General features: G+C 35.9%; 1 protein-coding gene across 1 annotated transcript in view; it reads left to right on the forward strand.

The window, feature by feature from the left end:
* LOC131040220 (uncharacterized) overlaps positions 1-24,449 on the forward strand; it is a 35,268-nt gene extending 10,819 nt beyond the window's left edge. Inside the window, exons 6-8 of the mRNA XM_057973085.2 lie at positions 7,270-7,355; positions 23,993-24,058; positions 24,196-24,449. Coding sequence (XP_057829068.1) covers positions 7,270-7,355; positions 23,993-24,058; positions 24,196-24,230 — 187 coding nt within the window. The 3' untranslated portion in view covers positions 24,231-24,449. The remainder of the gene's footprint in view (positions 1-7,269; positions 7,356-23,992; positions 24,059-24,195) is intronic.
* Positions 24,450-25,392: the final 943 nt, after the last annotated feature.

A 25,392-nucleotide genomic window follows, 5' to 3' on the forward strand; every position in this document is an offset into this window, starting at 1 on the left:
TTTTGCACACTAATTTTGAAAGAATCTCAGAAATTCAATCCTAAATGAGAATTTTGAACTAGTCTAATAATGACAATTTGGAACTAGTCTAATAATGGATGAAGCAACATGGAGATCAACATTATATAGAAAGAGAAATTGAAGAATGCAATTAGATATATTTATATTATATATGTGCTCTTCCATATGTGCTCTTCCAGCTATATAACCAACAACCTTAAAAAAATGACAAAAAACTTAACTAATTGCCAAAATTTTGCAACTCATTTTAAATAGGGAAGAAAATTAGTCAAGTTGTATGTAACTAGCAACACTGATATCATGAATAGTGATTCTCTCTCGTTGCAACTCATTTGAAGTTCAGAATGTGATTAAAATAGAGTCTACTGTTTGCGTGAATTTTTAGTTCAAGGATTACTGCAAAGATTATTTAATAGACTTAATTTTGCAGACTAACCCCCTTGGCTAGGTTCTTGTGGTCTGAGAGCCCTTGTCTAGTTAACCAGTTGCCATTTCTAGATTACAAGGTTTGGGAAAATCCCATAACAGTTAATGCAACCCTTTACAATACTTACTACACTAGTTCCATTGGCAAAGCACATTTTAGTTGGCCAAGGGTCTCTTTTGATAAGAAGTTGCCTTTGAAACAATGTGCCACAAAACTGCAAGCAAAATTTAGGTCAACGGGGGTAGTAGGATATGGAGATGGCTGTCAACTTGAATTTCAAGGCAGCATCACAAAAGTTATTGCACACCTCCTTTATGTCTTTGGCAAAGGTGTAGGAGTTTGTTTGGGATTGGCACTTGTCTAGTTACTCTTATTGAGAGGAACTAGCCTAGTTTAATATGGTCTTCAAAATTAGTCAAAATCACCATTAAAAGATACTTCATCAAAATGGAGTCATGCTAATTACTGTTGCATATAAAAGTGTCTATGGAGTCATGGAGTCATGCTAGGCAATAGTTGCATACAGAGTCATTGAGGGAGAATGAGGTTTGTATGTGTGATGGACATCTGTACATACATAGTGCATACATATATACATGGACGCGTTTTGATTGAATTACATATATAATATTACATTGACGAGTTGTATCTTCCTTATCCTATATTAGTCTATCTAGAGGAAATTTGTATTAGCTTCACAATGAGGGTTTGAATATTATGTAACCTAAATTAAATTAAGGGTTTCTTGCCATAGAATATCCAATCAGGTGAAGAACATGAATGTCATATGAAATCCATGTTAAGGTCCTTGTAATAAGTGCTCTAGCTTACATAACAAATATTTTGAAAGGTCAAACAATGATTCATCCGTTGATTGATGATGGCTCAGACAACTACTTCCTTTCAAATGCAGACAAAGATATTCAATGATATTTCTTTCTAGTCTTCATCAGCACATGCTTTTGGGGCTCTCGTTAGCCCTCATTGAGATTTCTCTAGCTCTACATCCTATCATGCTATTGCACTCTCCTTCTACATAAGTGTGTAGCAATCAATGAGACAAGTTGCTGCATATAACTACAAGCTTCATCTTAGAGGTAAGTCAATTCCTCTTAACAAAATGGATGAAACTATAAGTAGGCTAGTTTCTCTCAATAAGAGTAGAACTAGAAACTTGGAAAAAAAAATGAATGGCTAGTGTGGTAGTCAAAGAATTAGGCCCATGCATACCCCACCATAGAATTGGATCACTTGTACAATTTTCTCCCTATCCATCTTTACCTCTTGTAGATATCTCTACAGAGTGGCAAATTTCGTCCACTTAGTACACATGATTTTGGCATGTGTAGAATTGTACATCTTCAAAATTACTTACATGAACCCTACCTTCACCTCAACATCCTATATAGGAGTAATCCTACCTGGCCTTTGCAAAGACTACTTCAGGTTAATGCATAGGCAACCATGTGCAAGAGTTTTGAACTTCTCCCATCAACAATGAATAATTGGCTAAATGTGCTCATTGTAGAATTCTAATGTGCAGTCTTTTTACTGTACAAGGGTCTTTATTTGGCCAAGCATACTATCAAAGCACTCGTACACAACTCCAAGCTAGGTGCATTGCATCCCCATATCTAATAATTCTTAAAAAACTAGAGTAATGATGGAAATTATGTATTTTGCATCTTCCCAAAAAGTTTCTCTTCACCTCCTCCTTCACCCTCCTCCCCTACTAACCTAAAATCAAGCCACCAATTCCACTATGTTGTCATGAACATTAGTTAAAATGCCTCTTGCAACTCAAATATAGTATCCATGAGATTGAAGTAAGATACGTATATATGTATATGTATATGTATATACATATATATACATATATATATGTATGTATATGTACATATATATTTTGGTTTTATTCTGGTTTTTATTTCTCTCTTTCTTTGGTTTTATTTTATTTCCTCTTGTTTAGGTTTGACCTTCTTGGTTTTTCGTTCTTCATGCACCCTTCTCCAATCCTTCCTATTTATTCCAAGTCTGCAACTTTCCATCTTATTTGACTCTCTTCATCCTGATGATGGATCACGGAGTGTGATCCGAAACGTTGATGCAAAAATCTTTCACACAATCGAATCCAGAAATACTCTCTTAATTATATGATGGATTGTGGAAATCTCTTAGAACTGACCTTAGATAAAGTTCTAAAAAGTGCATATTTAAGTATATTTGCACATCTCTAGCATCATCAACCACTTCTTTGATACATTTGATTTTGCCCATGTCCTTGGGTGTAGCATTCATGTCATGCACACAAGGAGTCCACCAAATGTGCTTGTAGGCAGCCTAAATCAATTTACCTACAACTTTGTGAATCATAGTTACATGTCTCACCTAAGCTCACGAAGTCACGAAGAGTCCTAAGGCAATTTGCACTAAACGAGTCTCAAGGACTTGTGCCTGAGTAACCAACAAGTTTCAAGTGGGAGGCTAGGTTGCATCATGTAAAAAGAAAAGAAAAAAAGACTTAAAATGAAGGGATTGGAGGATTTTGGAGGATAGTTAAAAGTGATTAATAATAAATTGGGCATGAGACATGATGGTTTAGATGGGTCTCAAAGGCTTTAATTTGGATTTGGTAGTGGAGGCTCTTGCTCTTCAACCCTGCTGTATATCTCAACAAGGAGCTTGTCAAGGGCATTACTCCCAAACCCCACAAGAAGCACTACCCCTCAACTCCACTATGAGCATAGCTACACAACCCCCACAAGGGGTGTCGCCCTTTGACCACATTGGGTGTGTTGACCCAAAAAACCCCCCAAGGAGCACTGCCCCTTGATCTCATTGAGGCTGTTGCCACCAAATCCCTTACTCAAATTTGTAGACTTGTGCACGACTCTACATAGAGCTATTATTGTTGGTTTCAAGGATAGAAGCTCCTTTCTACCATAGCTCATGACTCCATAATGTGATTTTTGTTTTTAATGCCATGGATATCATAATCTATCTAAAATTGTGTTTCCTTTAGCTAAAGTTCGCTTTTATACTCATGTGATCGCTGTATACTTGTATATGTGATCAAAGTAGCTTCTACTTTATTAGTTTATTGCGTCTTTAAACTTTAAAGTATATTTATTAAAGGGTGAATGAGATAAGTTTTAGTCCTTGCAAATCCCTATATTTCATCATTTATTCAATTTGTCGAGTCTTGTTCCAGACTAGGCATATAGTATGATTCATAATCTGGATTAAAAATCGGCTTGCTAAGTTCGAGGCAAGTTTGAGTCTTCTAACACTATTGCACACACATGCTACATCCATCACTACTTGCACCACATTCTCTAGCCCAACCTCCTCAATTGCATCTCTAAGTATTTGAAATTGAAAACCAGCATCCTTGAAGATGCCTTGAACAATAAATAGCCCTAAGGAAGTAAGGACCTACAGTACTTGTGACCATAATGTTGATGAGTGGGCGATGCTTAATATTTCTCCCATCCACAATCATGTTGCATCTGCTAATGCCCCAAGTAGTTTTCATTTTCTCCATTACAATATTAATCTTGGAATAGTTCTTATCCAAGATTATGTTGCATCCACTAATGACCAAGTTAACTTTATTTTCTCCATTAGAATATTAATGTTGGAATAGTTCTTATCCAAGATTGTTGTCCCCAATTTTGTCCCCCCTTGGTGCCACATATGATGGTCCCTGCTCAAATCATTTTTGTCATGGCCTCCTTATAATAAGGAGACCAAGCCACATGGAATGGAATGTTATTGGCACCAACGGCATCATCTCCCTCATCTATGTTTTGTACATTGAATAATTCTACCACCATTTTGCAGCATCACTAGTGATCATTCTACATTTCCCCTTAGGCTCTGTCGAGGCTGCTCCCAAACTAGATGGAAGAGCATAAGTGGAATGAGCTAAAACTCATGGATCTGGTCCTAAATGGAAAAGTGGCAAGTACAAGACTTTGGTCAATAGGATAAGAGCACAATTTATTTATTTCAATTATTTTTTAAGTGCCAATCCCAAACAAACTCCTACACCTTTGCCAAAGACATAAAGGAGGTGTGCATTAACTTTTGTGATGCTGCCTTGAAATTCAAGTTGACAGCCATCTTCATATCCTACTACCCCCGTTGACCTAAATTTTGCTTGCAATTTTGTGGCACATTGTTTCAAAGGCAACTTCTTATCAAAAGGGACCCTTGGCAAAGTCCTCTAATATTGGAAGGGCAACTAAAATGTGCTTTGCCGATGGAACTAGTGTAATAAGTACTGTAAAGGGTTGCATAACTGTTATGGGATTTCTCCAAACCTTGCAATCTAGAAATGGCAACTAGTTAACTAGACAAGGGCTCTCAGACCACAAGAACCTAGCCAAGGGAGTTAGTCTTCAAAATTAAGTTTATTGAATAATCTTTTTGCAGTAATCCTTGAACTAAAAGTTCATCCAAACAGTAGACTTTATTTTAATCACATTCTGAACTTCAGATGAGTTGCAACAAGAGAGAATCACTATTCATGATATCAGTGTTGCTAGTTACATACGACTTGACTAATTTTCTTCCCTATTTAATATGAGTTGCAAAATTTTGGCAATTAGTTAAGTTTTTTGTCATTTTTTTAAGGCTGTTGGTTATATTGCTGGAAGAGCACATGTATAATATCTAATTGCATTCTTCAATTTCTCTTTCTATATAATGTTGATCTCCGTGTTGCTTCATCCATTATTAGACTAGTTCAAAATTGTCATTATTATACTAGTTCAAAATTCTCATTTAGGATTGAATTTCTGAGATTCTTTCAAAATTAGTGACAAAAAACAAAACACAATAAAAATCTTTGGGTCTTCACACCCATGTAGAGTTGAAAATGCAATCCTTTTTGGCTCATATGAGATATGAGATATGTGGTCTTGCACCCCCATTTAGCCATTCATAAGATTTGAGATACTGTTCTATTAAGCATTTACAGAATCACGAAGTGTAAATCAATTTGACTATGTAAAAGGAACGTACAATTCGTAAATATAAGCCTAGCGATTCTCAAATTTTATTAGAGAATAAGGAAGATACAGGGATATACATTAGTCTATGTCCAATTCTATCTAATATACATACTTGAATATAAGGAAGATACTTGTTAAGTATATATCATGTATGTTAATAAGTATATACAAGTATCCAGATTATGAATCATACTGTATGCCTAGTCTCAAGTAAAACGAAGATACTAGGATATAATGGAACATCTGCTATCTAATGACTACAGGAATGAACCATATGGAACAAATATTAATCTAGGGTCAACCCTATAGTAAAAGGGATATACATTTACAAGAGGTAAAGATGGATAGGGAGACTATTGTACAAGTGATCCAATTCTATGGTGGGGTATGCATGGGCCGAATTCTTTGACTACCACACTAGCCATTCGTCTCCACAAATATTGCCTAGTCTCCCACAATTCCAAGATTAATTGTAAATGTTAGTCTCACCTTATACTAGGCATACCCTTATATATACTTGTTAAGTATATATACTGGATGTTCCATTATATAATGGAACATCTGCTATCTAATGACTACAGGAATGACCCATATGGAACAAGGATACTTGGCTAATTTGGAAGAACACTAATAAGTAAGGGAAGAAAATTAACACATTAGGGGCTATGCTCATAGTATAAAAGTGAACAGTAATTGGGGCTATACTCATAAATTATATGTTACATATATAAACCATCATGTCTCATGTATATATGTATGTATGTACAGATGTTCATCACACATACGTATTACATATATGTTACATATATACATCTATGTCTATGTGTACAGGCATATGTACATGTAACATATATCTGTGAATGGTTGCACACATATGTGTCTGTACATATATACAATTACATTTATGACATGTATCCTCCTTATCCTATACTAGTCTATCTAGATGAAATTTGCATTGGTTTCATTTACGGGTTGTATATGTATGTGTACACACACATGTCTAGATCAGCGTGAAAGGAACATATATATAGACTAAGATAAGGAACATACAACTCAAAAATGTAATTATATATATGTAATTCAATTAGGACATTATATATACATTATATGTATATTTATGTATGTATATATAATGTCTTAATAGAATTACATATATACAATTACATTTATGAGTTGTATGTTCTTTTTACTAGTCTATCTAGAGGATATTTGTATTAACTTCATTTATGAGTCTTATATGTATGTATGTATAAACACACACACACACACACAAACACACACATGCAAATGTGTATGCCCGCGTGCACGCACACATAGACATATATATGTACATGCACGTGTTTGTGCACATGTGCACACACACACACACACTCAATTGCGTGCTGTATACATACACACACATGCTAAAATAATTAAGAGAGAATTAAACTCGATAGAATATAAATGTACAGGATGATGATGCAACGAAGCATTGGGCATCATTGTGGAGAGGTATATGTCTTATGGTACTCACTTTTTCAGTTTTTGTTAAAAAAATACATGATATCATTACACAGAGTATGTGCCAACTCTGTAAAGGTCTGTTTTGTTAAATTTAATATAGTTTCACTAGTTTAACTTTTTTTTTCCATAGTGAATAAGGTGACAATAAGGTCAAGTCTGTGTTGTTTAAAGCAGTAACTGCTGTAGCTGTTCAAGTGGCGACTTTTTTATTTGTTTATTTTATAATTTTGGATTTTTATCTTGGTAGTTTCTTTTATACTTATTTTGTTTTCTGGATTGACTCTGTGTGTGCGTATATAGGGAAGAATTAGAAAAGCAAAAGGCTCATGAACGCTATATGAGGCTGCAAGAACAAGGAAAAACTGAACAAGCTAAGAAAGATTTAGGTAAGCTGTTGCCTTTTTTTTTCCGTTGATAATGGATTTAAAATTTTAAACAGTAGTTTCAAACTTTCATGTCTTTCTATCAATTATTGATGCAAATTGTTAATAGTCTAGATGTAAGATATGTTTAATGGAGAAAAGAAGGAATTTGTTTTTGCTTAGCCTTATGGCTGTCTATACATGTTGCTTGTGCATGTGCAATTTGCTTCTGAGACTTTTGTGCATGCTTTTGGCTGCATCATGCATTTTCACTATTGCTGGAAACACCTCTTTTTTGTATTAAAGATAGTATAATAACCACTGTTTAAAAAGAAATAAAGATCATACGTAGACCACACAGGTCACTGTTCTAACCACACAGAACGTACTTAAACCAATAAAATGTTAAGTATGACAGTCTGAGGCAGTGTTATCTGATATTCTTCTATAATTTTTATGATTCAGAACTGAACTTTATCTTTCTACTTTTTGGATAGGATTATAGACTCTAGCTACTTGAATCAAGAATCTAGCCACTTCATCTCTTTGGTAAGTGGAATAGTTCCCTTTTTCAAAGATCCATCCATCATCATAATAGCCAACCGTATTTTTTTTTTAGAATCTCACATAACTCCCTACTTAATGTGAATGACTCATGCGAAATTGCATTACGTTCTAGTTTTTGGGAGAAATTCTCAGGGTGGTAAGTCTAGGCATTCATTGCTGCCAGATCTGTAGATTGTTGGAGGCCTTTCTTAGGGGAGAGGATGAAGTTGATACAGATGTCCTGGTGTCTCTCATGCCTTCTAATCATTGAGATCTACCACTGTATTTTCATTCAATTATATTACAGAAAGGTAGGTTGAGGACCACAGGAAAGTTAAGGAAAGGTGTGATGGGAGACATCCAGTGACAGGCACGACATCTCCCTTACACTCCTTCCCACAGCTAATGTTTAATGTCTGTAGAAGAAACAAGGATTCTGCACGGCAGCCAATTGTTGCATTTGGTAGCATGGGATGTTTTTCTTTTGGCTACCTGTCTAAAATCTCTCTCTGTAAACTTTCATAAGACCAAAATGCACAAAATCCTTCTGGAGTTTGCAGTTAAATGCAGTTTACTATCAGCAACAGCATATGTATTCCGTCGAAGTTTGTAAGCATCTGCATACTTTAGGTTTTAGGATATTGTAATGATTACCATTGCTCAAATCATTACTGAGGGAGGTCATATAATCTCTGCTCCATAAGGAAATAGGCCAAATCCAAACATTCAAAATCCTACCTGTTGCCTCTAGTGTCTTATCAGATAATCAAAGCTGTGTTTCACATGGCCACTTGCCAGAGTAGGCCACCAACCAAATACAGCATGATATGCAGGAGCTTATAGAAATTCTTTATTTGTAGTGTTGGGTCTCGTCGATGTGTTTTTATGCACAATCGAACACAAAATAAAATACCAAAGTATTTTACCCTCTCTTGAACAAAGTCTCTCAAATGCTATGCTTCGCGATCAAATGAGACAACTCCAAGGTTCCAAAATGTCAGGTCTTGACTCGTGGATAAGCTCAATGGTTGATGTGATAATGCTGGAATCACAAGGGGACCTACGTTGAATACTTGGACGTTTGAAACTTTGAATGATGCTGGAACTTGATCATTTGATATTGCAATCTTGTGACACTTTCTCTCTTAAACTAACTTGAATTTAAACAAAAGGACAAAAGGGGAAGGGTTTAGAAAGACTCATCTGCTACTAGGAATGTAGGATGTAATAGATGACTTGGTGAGATTCTACTAGACTTTGTTTTGACATCAATGAACAACTCCACAAAGCTAGTGCAATTTTCTAAGGTAAATAAGTGATGTTCAAATTACCATCAACGACATAGACACCATCAAGGCAATGCATATCAATGTGTGAATAGCAATTAAAGTTAAGCTTGAATAAGGATTCCAATTGACCACACAAGGCAAGTTTACAATCAACAAACTGCTAGTAGTATGGATATGCGAATCTCATTATTAATCACTTACTAAATCTTCCATTCATTTAATCAACATTAAAGCAAATGAGAATTGGAAACCATGCAACTTGTTGAAACAACACATTTCACCATATCTTCAATGAAAAGAGTAAATTCATTTACAAGTCTTAGCAACAATTTCTTCTTCTCCTAGTCTACTCTACTTTAACTCCTAATGATTTACTGCTAACTATCTTCTACTCTTCTACTGCTAACTATTAACCTTTACAAATGAGAGTGTTGAGCTTTATATAGACTTCTCATTACAATGAATGGCTCAGATTGATTCAAGATCAATGGCCAAGATTGAAAGATAGAAACTCTAATTGGGGTTTGTTACAACCACCATTACATTGGCCAATTAGAGATGAGGATAGATAAGATAAATAATATTTGATATAGCGCCACATGTCACCTATTCCCTCCTTGAATGAATGCTGACTTGGTACCCTTTTGATTGGACGAATGGTGACTGGGATGCCACCTCAGCCTGTATTGTAGACTTAATCAATTTACCTTGAACATGCTTCATAATGTTTGGAATTCCTCGTGATATTTTGCATTTCATCCTTTTAGGGAATTCCTTGAACTATTTCCTCCTTAACTTTCTTTGACTTTGAGATTCCTTGATGTAGTTCCTGATTTCTTGATGTGAAATCCTTCGTGCTTATGTATTGAACTTGCTTTCCTTCATTTGTTCACCATTAAGCTGAAGTGTGTTTGATCTAGTCCACATCTTTGCTTTTGGAATCTTTGTCTTGAAATCTTCTTCCAATTCTTGAAAGGTTGATCTTCCAGATTCACCTTTGTTATGTTGCCCTTTCATTTCACTTGTTTGTCCTCTTGGAGCTGATCCTTAATCATTTGTTACCTTTGAAGTGCTGAGCCCTTGGTATCCCTCAAGCCTTGATCATCGTGCTTCCCTTCCTTGTAGCAGACCTGCAAAACAAACAAATATTGAATCAAACACCTATGGGATAAACCTTGTTTCAACCTTTGTGGAAAATTGATCATTGTAGAGACTAATTCTGTCCTTGAAACATCTGCATTATCTTTGTCCATTTCTTCACTTGGTGGAAATTTGATGCCTATAGGGACACTTTGTCCTTGAAAATTTTGTGTTGATTTGATCACCATTCGATGGAGTGGAAATTTGAACCCCATCAGGACACTTCAATGTTCCTCACTTTGTCCTCACAAATAATTTTCCATAATTAATTAAGGCTCTGATTTCAAATAGTTTTCAGATCTGTAAGCTCATGAAAATCAGAAATTCGACATTAGGTAACACAAATTTTGTAAAATATAAGAGATTTGATCAAAATCTGGAAAATTTGTCCTCAAAAAACCTGATTTTCAGATTTAGGAAAGGTCTGATTTTAGCTTGTAAGTCTGAAAACGCCCTCTCAACTCAGAAAATTGAATTATGTTGCAACCTAGCTCGCTGTCCAAGTCTGATTTTTGAGTTAAAAAAGTCTGAAAATGTCTCAGAAATCAGCTGAATGTCATCCTTCCACTTGTGCGATTAATGTTGCTGATGTAATCTGTGTTCGCTTGTCTGGAAATGGTGCGATTTCCCTTGAAATAATGGCTAGTAATGTTGTTCTCAGGTCCAATTTTCTGAGTTTGATGTCTGAATACACCCCGGTAACTTGTATTTCAATGGTGCCATCCTCATGGTTGAAGTGATCTGCCCTTACTCAGCTGAAAGTCACCACATTTTGCCTGAATCAATTGCTGGAAGCAATGTATGTGCTGAGAAAAATGGCTGGTAAAAACGTCTCAAATCTGTTAATGGTTTCTTTGACCAGCAATGGCACCCTCTATGCTGTAGCAAACTCCTCCAATAATGGTGCACTTGATGCCTTAGGCTCAAAATCACACTCTCCCAACCTAAGTCACTAGGTTCGAATTCGATTTCGAGGTTCGAATTCGATTTCGAATTTCGACAGCTTTGAAATTTGAATGAAGTTCAACAAGGAAAAAATTCGAAATGAATAAAATTCGAATTAAATTCGCCATGTGTAATTTTTTTAAATTTTTAATAAATATATGTAATATGTCTATAAAATTGCCTAAATAGTTTAACATTGATAAATAGATTTGAAATCATTACAAAAAGATGATACATTTATAAAATATAAACCATAGGAAACATATGCTTTCACGATTGCAAAGATGTTCTTTTGTCTAAAAGGTACAATAACAGTCAAAGACTTTAGAACTTTAAAATAAATTTTAAATAACTCAGTCATCAAGAGCACTTGGCTGGGATGCAAAGATGTTCTTTTGTCAAAAAGGTACAATAATAGTCAAAGACTTTAGAACTTTAAAATAACTCTAAGTCATCAAGAGCACTTGGCTGGGATGCCAAATCATCATCATTTGTATCACTACTCAGTTCATCATCTCATCTGCATTTGGCATTGCTATGCCTTCAAGAGTTTGTTCTAAATAAGTGTTCTTTGCTGATTTGTTCATCAACAATTTCAAATTGCTGCGAACATAGACAAGATCTCCCAACTTTTCAGTCAACAATTTGTTCCTCTTTTTGGAATGGATGTGGTCAAAGCAACTCCAGTTCCTCTCACAAGCTGATGAACTTGCTCCCTCATTCAAAATTCGAATAGCAAACTCTTGTAGTTCAGGAGCTGATGATCCATAAGCGATCCACCATCTATATCCAGGCATACGTGGCGAGTCATATTTGGCTTCTACCCCTCCAAACATCCCTTCTCTCTTGTATTGCCAACTTTGTTCTCCAATTAGTGCTGCAATTTCTGGATCTGGTACATACTTGCTAATGGCTCGGTAAAGCTTTGCCATGATTTCATTATCACCCCTTCTATCAATAGCAAACAACTTAAGCTCCAAAAAGCAAGCTGCTGCATGTAAAGGTTTGTGCACCATTCTCCATCTGCAATCAACTGTCTCCCATATCTGCATATATTCTGCTTCTTCATTATTTAGTGCTTTTTGAATAGATTCCTTACACCGGTCCATGCTTTCATAAAGCATGCCAAGGCAAGGAGTGTCACCATCAACCATACAAAGCACTTCAACAATTGGTTCACATATAAACAAAACCTTTGCTGCACTTTCCCAGAAATTGCTGTTTAGGATGATTTGTTCTATGTTCTTCCCCTTAGGGCCTTTAGAAAACACTGAACTTTCCCACTGATAGGAACAAATAACAGATCTCAAAGCTACTTTTTCTTCAACCACTCTTTTCAAAGTGATATAAAATGAAGCAAATCTTGTTTCACAAGGCCTCAACGATTCCTTTGATGCATGCTGCCTATAAATACTCAATGCGAGGCAATGATTCTGTATGAAATTTGCAATTTCTCTCTCTCTCTATGAATAGCTTCATTTACCCATGGGAATTTAGCCAAGTCATGAAGCAACAAGTCGAGACAATGGGCTGCACATGGGCTCCAATATATCTATGGGTACTTCTCTACAATCAGCCTCCCAGCTCCCACACAATTTACACAATTTGCTGTACTATCAGTTACCATTTGAATCACATTTTCCACCCCTATTTCAAGAATGGCTTCCTCTAATATTTGAAAAATATACTTTGAAGTTTTCTTGTGGTTCATTGTGTCAATGACTTTCAAAAACACAACATCATCAGGACAAGACACCAAAACATTAATCAATGGCCTTTGACACATATTCGACCATTCCATCACTCAATATAGTGCAACCTGTTTCCTTCTAAGTGGCTTTGACATCAGCTAATTTCTCAGTCTGTGATGTTTGTAGATCTTCTTTGTAATTTTGATTATTAAGATGGTCTTTCAGAAATAGACAGAAGTTGCAGAAGGGGGTTTCTTTAATTCTTTAATTTGCAACACATATTGAAATAATTCCTAAATTTAATCAACTGAAACAATAAACTGGAGAATTTAGAAGCATACCCGTAGGTCCTTAGCCAATTTATTGAATTAAAAGAATTGAATCAGCAACTTACAAAGCTCTGATTTTTATTCTGAAATAATTCAGATCTGCTCTTATTTAATACTAAGACACCCAAAACAGTAAATAGGAAACCTACAACAAATCTGCCTTGTAAGAAGCCAAATCTGTCCCAATTCAATTCAATATGACTTCTGAATGAAGCCAACCAAGCTGCAACAATTCGATTGATCTTTCACAATCTCAAAGCTACTGAATTCTGAAGAATGCATGTTCTCCAAAACAGGTCCAAACCTTAGCCGCCATAGCCAAGCGCTCAGAAGAAATGTCAAATGCTCAATATCAATGAGTGAGGTTTAATTTCCATCTTGGCTGCCTAAATACCCCAAAAGTACGATTTTTGGCAATTAGGGATTTAAAAATCATAATTTGCTTTTAGGGTTCCCAACTTAACCCTAAAAGCAACGCCTAGCTTAGGAGATATTAATTTTTCACTTAAATAAATTTAAGTGATGCACTTTGTGATTTTATATTAATATTTCATTAAAATATTAATTGCTTGTGGAACCACTTAAAAATTCATCTCTCGTTATTGCTCGGAAACTGAATCTGTCAGAAGCTGGGGCCACAGTTCGCCATGCCAATGAAAATAGGACAATGTCTATTTTTAGCAAATTTTCCCTAAAAATTAGGAAATCCTCGTATAATGTCAGAAACTGATGAAACGAAGACCAAAACTGAACTCAACACTGAACTAGAACAAATAGATAGACCACTCCTCAAGATACTGCATTACTGACCCCCTTATCCATACCTGGCTAACCTACAAGGGTCCAAAAACAAATAGAAACAAATAGATAGACCACTTCTCAAGATACTGCATTACTGACCCCCTTATCCATACCCTGCTAACCTACAAGGGTCAAAAAATAGGCTAACTCCTCAAACCAATGTCCCTGACTAGGATGGGGACATTACAGTCCACCCTCCCAAAATTTGCTTGTCCTCAAGCAAACTCAATGCTGGATGTTGTAAAATGCTATCACACTCCCAAGTAGCATCATCTATCGACAAATTCTTCCATTTAATCAAAAATTCCCTGATGACACTTCTCCACAAATGACGCTCTTTGAACTTCAGAATGGCCTCAGTTACTAGCACTAACTTCCCCTCATCATCTAGGGGTGGTAAAATTGCAGAAGGAACTATCTGTTGTCCCAATGCTTGCTTAAGGCGTGACACATGGAACACATTATGAACTTTACTATCAGTCGATAAATCTAACTCATAAGCCACCTGGCCAACTCGCCTGGAAATCCTGAAAGGACCATAGTAACATGGCTTGAGTTTCTTTGAGCCCTTCTTCCTAAGAGAGGACTGTCTATAGGGCTGTAGCATCAAATACACCATATCCCTAATCTCAAAAGATCGCTCAACCCTCCTTTGATCAGCATATTGGTTTTGCTGATTCTGAGCCTTTTGAATATTATCATGAAGTGCTTTCATAATATCCTGGTTCCCCAGTAGCAGATTCCCAGCACTCGGTACTCTGCAATCGCTCATCAATAAATCTAGAAAACTAGGAGCACCATATCCATACAAAGCTCTGAAAGGTGTCATCTGAATAGTCATGTGGTGAGTGGAATTATAACAATACTTGCACAAATGTAACCACTTCACCCAAGCCTTCTGCTGCCCTGAGATGTAGTTTCGTAGGTATCCCTCCACCCATTTGTTGACAATCTTTGTCTGTCCATCAGTCTGGGGGTGGTAACTGGTACTCAGAGTGAGCTCTGTCCCGCAAAGTCTGAATAACTCCTACCAGAAGTGACCCATGAACCTGCTGTCCCTATCACTGACAATACTCCGAGGTAAACCGTGCAATCTAAATACCTCACGAAAGAAAAGATCAGCCACCTGACCAGTGGAATAAGTAGTCGTGATCGGAAAAAAGTGTGCATACTTAGTCAACCGATCAACCACCACATAGATGCTGTCTCTCCCTTGCGCTTTTGGCAAGCCCATAATAAAGTCTATAGACATGCATTCCCACTTCCCATCAGGAATAGGAAGTGGCTGAAGTAACCCTGTAGGAAAGCTGTGCTCCTGCTTGTTTTGCTGGCAAACAAAACACTCTTTGACGACTGAAGAACATCAGACTTGAGACCCTTCCAAGAGAATCTCTCCTGTACCTGCCTATAGGTCTTAAAGCACCCGAGATGTCCAGCCATAGGTGAATCATGGAAAGTCCTCAATACTATGCACTTCACCTCAGAACCTGGGACTAAAAATATCCTCTCTTTGTAAATGATGAGGTCATCCACAAGAGAGTACTTGCTGTCCTGTACTGTTCCATCAATAATACCAGATGCCCATAGATTCTTGGCATACTCTACTATAATCAAGTGTTTCCAATCTTTGGACACAACTGTCGTGGAGCTCAATTGGGGGCGGCGAGATAAAGCATCAACAACAATGTTCTGAGTCCCTTTGACATAGGAGATGTCAAAATCATAAGACTGTAACTTGCTGACCCATTTCTGTTGACGCTCATTTAGATCTCGCTGTCCTAGAAAATGCTTCAAACTATTATGATCAGTTTTGACACAAAACTTGCTGCCAATTAAATATTGCCTGAACTTGGCCATTGCATGCATGATGGTCAACATTTCCTTATCATAAATACTATAGCTCCTCTCCGGACCCCGAAGCTTCCTGCTCTCATAAGCTATATGACGATCCTGCATAATTACTGCACCAATACCCTCTCCACATGCGTCACAATGAAGCTCAAAAGGTTTGGTGAAATCGGGTAAAGCAAGAATTGGACATGTAGTCATCAATTGCTTGAACTTCTCAAAACACTCCTGTGCGAGAGGTGTCCAAAAAAATGCACCCTTCTTGGTCTAATCAGTGAGTGGTGTGGCATGCCATGAAAAACCACTAACAAACTGACGGTAGAAGGCACATAAACAAACAAATCCCCTGGGTTGAGTCAGGGTCTCAAGCGTAGGCCAATCAACAATGGCACAAACCTTGTCACGATCCATGCGAACTCCCTCTTTGCTGATTATGTGACCCAAGTACAAAAGTTCTGCCATTCCCAATACACACTTGGACTCTTTGGCGTAAAAGAACTCCCTGTCAAGTATGCCTAAAACAATATCCAAGTGAACCAAGTGCTCCTCCCAAGTTCTACTGTAAACCAAAATGTCATCAAAGAAAACTAGAACAAATCTCCTCAACTGAGACTGGAAGACCCTGTTCATAGTGGACTGAAAGGTGGCGGGTGCGTTGGTCAACCCAAAAGGCATAACCAAAAACTCAGTGTCCATAATGACATCTAAATGCAGTCTTCTCAATATCCTGCTCCTTGACATTGATCTGATGATAACCTGTTCTCAAGTCAGTCTTGGAGAAATAACAAGCTCCGTGAAGCTCATCTAACAACTCATCAATGCGAGGAATGGGATACCTGTTCTTTATAGTCCTTCTATTCAGCATACGGTAATCAATGCACATTTTGAGTGTACCATCTTTCTTCTTCATCAAAACAATTGATGAAGCGAAAGGAGATTTACTTGGCCTTATGTGTCCCATTGCTAGAAGTTCTTTGATGGTTTTCTCAATTTCATCTTTCAACCGCTTGGGGTGCCGGTGAGGTGTAATCATGATGGGCCTAGTGCCCTCTTCAAGCTCAATAATGTGTTATATGCCTCTATCAGGAGGCCTACTAGGAGGCATGTCACTAAACACCTTTGTATGCTTAACTCTAAGCTCCAAAATATCTGAATGGTAAGGTGTTTTATGCTGGTCATCATAAGCAGGCATTAGTTTACACTCTGCTGCCCAATCCCCCATGTCATGCTTGATAAGTCTCTCCATTCTTCTAAGAGTGATTAATTTCAAGTTGCTGGCCTTGATAGCTTTAAGAACGTGATTAGTTCCATCAACCCTGAATTTCATCTCCATATCCTTGAGGTTGAGTGTAAATTCACCTATGGCATGAAGCCACGTCATGCCAAGGACCACGCTCATGTTTCCCATGTTAACCACATAAAAGTCAGCTTTGAATTCATAATTATTGAGTTTCATGGATAAGTCTGAAATCATTCTATCACAAGTCAGCACATTACCATCAGCAACTTTCACCCTTATGCCTTCAAACTCTTGAGTTTGAATCCCACGCTTCTCCACCAACCATGCATCTATGAAATTATCAAGTAGAGAAATGACTCTTTGACCAGCCAAGAGTCCACGCAACCTAAAGAACCTTCTCCTTGCATGCTAGACATATGAGCTTCCCGTAGATCGAATTCTCTTTCATTTTCAACTTCCTTTTCTGAATTTTTCAGTCTCGGAATCATTTTGATCAGCTTGCTGGTCTGTGTTATCAGTCATGTTTTCTCCCTCATAAAACCACTCCATATTTTTATTTTGACCCTTAGGCTTGAGGGGACAATCATGGTTTTGATCATAAGGGCCCTTACAATGAAAACACAACTTCCTTCTACGCAAATCATTAAGTGTTTCCCTATCCAAAGGTGCTGTAAACTTCTTCCCTTGGTCCACATTTTCTGATTTCTTTTGATCAGACTTGCTGTCATAAAATGATGAGGATGGTTTTGAGTTGTTTGGAGTGAACTTACTACGAGGAGCGGTAAGTTCCATGCTACATGCCTTCCTGATGGCTTCTTGCAAAGTAGGGGGATCAAAAGCCTTAATCCAACCTTTCATAGGCTCATAAAGACCTTCAACAAAAAGAATGACCAGCCTTCTCTCTGAGATGTTAGTTACCATAACAGTAACTTGAAGCTTCTGAAATTCACTAATATAAGATTCCAAGCTGCCCATTTGTTTCAGCTGAGCTAAATCCCTGAAATACAACTCTTGATCTCTTTTATCAAAACGCTCAACCAATCTGTCAGTGAATTTTTGGTATGTAGTAATAAGGTCATGATGCAAAGTCACCATCCCATGGTGCCACCAATCATGGGCTACCCCATCCAAATGCAAAGCTGCAAAGTTAATAGCATCTTCTTTTGACATAGGACGTAGGTTCAGGAAGGTATCCAACTTGCTAATCCAAGCTTTGGCTGTAACACTACCGCTGCCATCAAAAGTAGAAAGTATGAGCTTGTTGATTGCATATTTGAGATCATTAGTTTTGTTCCAAGGTTTCATTTCATTCCAATTCCACTTCTTGCTGTGTTCCCTCTTTTGACTCATAAACCTATCAAACTTAAGATGTTCCTTAACTCTTGGTGGTAATGCTTCCCATTCATCATGAAGTGTGGTCACGTTAACCGTAAAGGCCACCTCATCTTCCTCCTCAGCCACGTTCTCTTCTTCAGGGTCATTTCTAACAAAGGTTAGGCGTGTAGGCCTATCATAGGTGTGTGTGGGAGTCACTCTTGCCCTTGGGCGACCAACAACACTACCATTTTCCTCCTGGTTCTAATTATGCCCCCTTGGCACAGTGCTCTGTTGTATGGCTGTAGTCAACTGCTACAACACATTTGCCACCTGTCGCTGCCTTGTTACTAAACCCTTCATAATAACTTCGACATCTTGGTCCTCATTGTTCACAGCCTCTCTGCATGGCTCACCATCATTCCTGTCCCCCATAATTTCCAAGTGTATTTCTTCAGTTTGATCAGGATCACCTTGTAAATCAAGTCTCCTGCATGTGTAATACCTATGAGGCCCAGTTTGTTGTTGATGCATAAAAAAAAATTCTAACCCTCTAGGAAGGCATGATCAAAGCTCAGATACCACTGTGATGAACCCTTGCTGGTTCAACTCTTCAACCTGCTGTAATTTGTAGATATTCTTTGTAATTTTGATTATTAAGATGGTCTTTCAGAAATAGACAGAAGTTGCAGAAGGGGGTTTCTTTAATTTGCAACACATATTGAAATAATTCATGAATTTAATCAATTGAAACCAAAGAAGCAAAAGTCGGCATTGAGTCGCAATTAATCGTGAATAATCGCGAATCGTCAGATTTTTTCCCCAAAGTCGGGCCAAAAAATTGTTGACTATCAGTCAACGACTTTGGCCAATTAATTGCGTATAGAACTCTGCAAAATCGTGTTTAAAAATTGAGAAATATCTGCTCGGCTAAAAAGATGACATAAACCCTAAAAATCACCTGTGAAAATAGACCGATTCTAGGTATAGTTTGCATGGAATCAGTTAGGGTTCGAAATTTTTGTCCTTAATTTTTTGCCGGACATTTTGACCTTTGCAAACCTCTGCAAAACCTTAATGACTTTCTGTATTGCTGAAAATTGAAACCTTAAATATTTTTGTTTGCATTTTGAATAAGAGCCTCACCTTGTCTCGTTGTTTCACCTAGGAATTATAAATAAAAAATCGGAAATAACATTTCTACAACTGATAAAGCTTGAGAAATACAAGAATAAGCTTTTCGTCGTTTCCTTATTTTTGGAACTTTATATTATTGAGAACTTTAAATTAAAATCTGAACTCTAAATTAAAAACTATGACATCAAATTTGGGGGATTATAAACTTTATATAGGTATTTATAAAAATAATTATAAGCGACAATCCTTACATTCATTTATATTATTGTTTACTATATGTTTACTATATAATTAAAAATAATTTAATAATTAACATTATAAAATAATTTATAAATTAAAATTATTATACATTATATTAGTTTCATTTATTAAAATATATAGAATAATTATATAATTTAATAAAATTGTAAATTAGAAATATAAATAATTTAAAAATTAAAAATTAAAAATTCGTATCTTTATAGACCATTAATAAATGTAAATATAATAATATTTATTTTTAATTTATAATATATAATTAATATTTATAAAATAATTTGGAAATTAAAATTATTATATATTATATTAGTGTGTAATTTATTAAACTATATAGAATAATTATATAATTTAATTGAATAATTATATAATTTAATAAAATTGTATATTAGAAATATAAATAATTTAAAATTTATAAATTAAAACTTCGCATCTTTATAGACCATTAATAAATGTAAATATAATAATATTTATTTCTAATTTATAATGTATATTATTTAATTTTTAATATATAATTAATATATATAAAATAATTTGTAAATTAAAATTATTATATATTATATTAGTGTGTCATTTATTAAACTATATAGAATAATTATATAATTTAATAAAATTGTAAATTAGAAATATAAATAATTTAAAAATTAAAAATTCGTATCTTTATAGACCATTAATAAATGTAAATATAATAATATTTATTTTAAATTTTTAATATATATTATATCATTTTTAATATATATTTAATATATATTTAATTTATACTATATTTAATTTTAAAAATATATTTATTTTTTATACTATATCCAATTTTTTCCTGATTTTTTTCCGATTAATTCTCGATTTTTTCAAAAAATCTTATACTTTTGTTTTGCCGATTAATTCCCCAAACGATTAATGCTTCTTTGATTGAAACAATAAACTGGAGAATTTAGAAGCATACTCGTAGGTCCTTAGCCAATTTATTGAATTAAAAGAATTCAATCAGCAACTTACAAAGTTTTGATTTTTATTCTTAAACAATTCAGATCTACTCTTATTTAATACTAAGACACCCAAACAGTGGAAGATGGCGCCAATAAATGAGCAAGCTGTGTGTTTGGGAAAAGAAGCCTCCAAACAACAAAGAATTAACAACAAAACAGTAAATAGGAAACCTACAACAAATCTGCCTTGTAAGAAGCCAATCTGCCTCAATTCAATTCAATTTGACTTCTGAATGAAGCCAACCAAGCTGCAACAATTTGATTGATCTTTCACAATCTCAAAGCTACTGAATTCTGAAGAATGCACGCTCTCCAAAACAATTCCAAACCCTAGCCGCCATAGCCAAGTGCTCAAAAGAAATGTCAAATGCTCAATATCAATGAATGAGGTTTAATTTCCATCTTGGCTGCCTAAATACCCAAAACAAGACCCAAGATGGAAATTAAACCTCATTCATTGATATTGAACATTTGACATTTCTTTTGAGCACTTGGCTATGGTGGCTAGGGTTTAATTTCCAGTTGAGGATAGTGTCTCATAATTTGACTGACAGAGAGAAGGTTGAGTTCCATGCTTGGAACATAGTATACATATGCATTGAGGAAAATTAAATTCCTCCCACCAGATAGAATTTGCGTGTTGCCCTTGCCAACAACAATATACTCTTCCCCTCCAAAGATCAATGAATCGGTGAAAGGCATGTACTCTGTGAACCAATCCCTTCAATGAGTGAAGTGTTGAGAAGCACTTGAATCAATGTATCAGGCAGAGGACTTAACATGATCTGTAGGTCTTTTATCCATAAAAGCGTAAAAGTCAGATTCCTTCTGCTCAGTGTGATTTGCAACATTAGCTTTCGATTGAGACCCTCCCTACTTCTTCACCTCAGAAGCCAAGCGTTGCCGACAGTCTTTCTTCATGTGACCATACTTGTGGCAATAATTACACTAAATGTTTTTTTCTTGGAGCTGTCCTGGGATTGAATTGGGCCTTTCTATAAGAAAGATTGACTTTTCCCTTTGTCTCTAGCAAATGATTTAGCTGAGAAGGTCTGTTTTGTGGAGGACGAACTAGCATTGCTATTGAAAGTTTGTTGCAAGGTTTTGGAAACTTCAAGTCAACATTATTTGATGTAATGTTGAGCGTCTCAATAAAGCGTTCATAAGACTTTGGTAGGCTTTTTAGAGTGATGACTACCATGTCTTCTTCCTCCATCTTGATTGGCTCCAATTGATCATGGATGACCTTGATTTTTGTGAGATGCTCTTGTCGAGACATCTTTTAATCCATCATGATCAAGAAAAGCATGTTCTTGAGAAAGAACACACAGCTCTTGTTGGACGTTTCATGTAGGTCCTTAAAATGATCCCAAATTTTGGCATCTGTCTTGCCTGAGGGAACTTGACGTAGCTGATCATCGGTGATTGACAATTTAATGAGCATCATAGCTTCCCAATTCCACTCATCAAATTTGTCCTGATCTGAACCTACCATAGGATGTGAAGATTTGCCTAGAACAATCTGGTCAGGGCACCGATACTCAATAATTGTCATCATGCATTGCTTCCAGGGGTTATAATTGCGGTCCTTGAACTTCTAATTGTGTTCCAACATTATATTGGTTATAGACGCCATCATGGAAATGGAGTTCAACACTGGTCAACCTTGTGAAGACACACAAATCGAGGCAGAAAAATGGGCTTAAAACCCTAGCATGGATTTTGAGACACGGGTCCCAATTCACAAAATTCAAGATTTGCTGATAGTCCAAAAATTTTGCTGCAAACTCTGGGTCGCAATAAAATAATCAGCAAATTACTGGCACAGATCCTGAGGTAAAACTGATTTTTTGAACACTGATTTTCCTGAAAACTTTGATTTTTCTAAAAAAAATTGCAGAAAAACAGAAACCTGGCAGAAACACTGGTTCGTAGAAATTGCAGAAGCCCTGCTTGCGATTTTCACAGAACCGTCGACAAAGAACTCCTCCCGATGGCTAAAAAAAGCAAGCACAAAAATCTGAAAAAAAAAACGTGGGCTTGAGCTGTGGGTGGAAACCAACCGTTGCCAAAGACAAAGCACAGGGCATGTAGAACCAAAAAACAACCCATGCAGAAGCATAAAACTCCTCATGAAACCCTCATGCGAACAAGAACAGAAACTTCACGAAAGCAAAAATGGAGGTCGCTCACAAAAAACAAACCCTCGATGCAGATTCGACCCACGAACACACTCAATCAAAACTATGGGAACCAGAAAATCGAAGCAAAAAACTTTTGGAAGACTCAACTAAAAATTTTTATGTGAAAATTTTAGGATTATAAATTTTTCAATTTTTTTTTGTTTTTCCCGCTCTGATACCATGTTACAGTGGTAATTGCTTGATTTTATTGAAAGAATGAAATGTACATATAGGCAATTACATGGACGATGTTTCTTAAAGAAACCATTGAGAACTGAAAGCAAAAATAGAAAGAATCTAATCTACCTAAAAATACATTATTGACCATTAAATAATAAGATATGCCTATATTATTCTAATAGCTGTGAACTGGAGGTATCATTTTAAAACTACTTATCTTTATTATAATATCACTTTTTTGGGAATCATATGTGATTAAGTACTAAAATATTGAGTCAATCTTCACACTGATCTTTTATTAGTAGTTGTTCACAAGAGCCTATCTCTCATGAGTCTGAAAGGTCCACAGGATCAAAGCATTGGGAATTCCAGGATATTGTCCATCCCAGTACTTCCCAGTTCATGTGAACTTAATATGGAGTTTCACCAAGTATTTTGCCTTTCGAATCAGTCATTATGGCTGCTTAGCTAATTTGTTTGTCCACTTTTGGTGTTTCTGTAGTTCACCATTATGTAATATCGTTTTATGGAATCTTCTGTGTATTAATATAGAGCCAAATATTTATTCTCTTTATGCTAATTGAACATTTTGCATCTGGACTGGTTGTCTATCATTGTTAATGTTTGTGTTTGTTAGGCTTGCCATTTATTGTGGTTTTTAAACATAGTACCTACTCACAAGCTTTCATTGTGAGTCTATTAGACATTAGAGTTGCACACTACACATTTTTATTTGTATCAATTTCATGCATTACAATATTCTGTCTGGAAAATACGCAGAACGTTTATCTTTAATCAGACAGCAAAGAGCCGATGCTGCAAAAAAACGTGAAGAAGAAAAGGCTGGTATGACATACTCATTGCCTATAAGTGACTTCTGTTCTAGTATATTCTGGTTAGTTAACTGGTATGGAAAAACCATTATAAAATCTTTATATTTTTCTAAGCACTACTGATATTGTGATTCTGTTATTGTGTTACAGCTAAAGAAATGAAAAAGGTTGAGGCTCGTAAATGAGATTCTTGGTTTAGAGCTCAATAACTTTACTTTTTGTCTGATATTGACTATAATCTGGAATCAAACTTATTGTCTTGATAACTAATTTATTTAGATCTATCAGTCAGCTATTGAGATATGCTCTCATTCATGATGCCATAACTTGTTCTTCATCTTGAGTGGAGTTTCATTAATATAATACTGTTGCTTAGTATATAAGATGAACATTTTTGGGTTTTATCAAGGCTAGTACATGTTATGTGTTTTTTCCTATCTTGTGGGTGATTAAGTGATAAGATGATTAAGTTTGAAATCTAGTGGGTCAACATGCAGTTAGGACAGTTCACTTATTTTATTTAAACTGGATAAGACCAGGGTCTGGGAGGGGGTGAAGCAGCCATATGGTGTGTAAGGAACAGGGCCACATCTCCTGGATGGACTCTGAGAAATTAGGAACATCAAAGATTTTGGCAAGTACTAATGCCTGTAGTTTGAACGATAGGGGGCATTTTATATTATAATTGAGGGTTTACTCTCGACAAGGAAAATGGTTTTTGGATCTTCATTATTCTTCAATCATTTTCAGAGAGCGGCAAACATGGGAATAATTTTTTGTTTAAGTATTTAAGAGGTCAAATTCTAAGACAAATTTTTATGGAGATTTATTTGAAGAAAATGTATACTTTATTTTGAAGTGTAAAGCTTTGAAGTTTCAACTAACATCAAGATTTTGAAAATTGTATTCAGTTAATGCAACGATAAATTTAAATTTGTTCAGTGAAACTTTGAAGTTTTTATTTGGTTGAAAGAACCACACATTTATCCACATTGAAGAAACATTAGAGTTGCACACTTGCTTGTGCAGTAGTAATAAGCCAGGTAGATTCATAATTTGAAGAACAAATATTTAGTTATCCTCAACCTTCTAATCCCGTAATCTTTGTAAAGATAATCTCTTCTTGTTTCAGATGTCGTTAATCTTGGCCACTAGATTTTAGGTGGATTCTCTTGTTTTTTATCCAGTCTCTTTTATCATTTTACTTAGCCTTGGGGTAAGTACCGAGATGGAAAATTCTACCATCCCAAACTACCTTGTAAATGTAATAAACTTTTCATACTCTTCGATGTAATCCTCATCTTACACCATTTCATGCTTTCCAACGATCTGTCAACTTTGCCCCTA

The sequence above is a fragment of the Cryptomeria japonica genome, chromosome 7 (genome assembly GCF_030272615.1).
Source record: "Cryptomeria japonica chromosome 7, Sugi_1.0, whole genome shotgun sequence".
Taxonomy (NCBI): domain Eukaryota; kingdom Viridiplantae; phylum Streptophyta; class Pinopsida; order Cupressales; family Cupressaceae; genus Cryptomeria; species Cryptomeria japonica.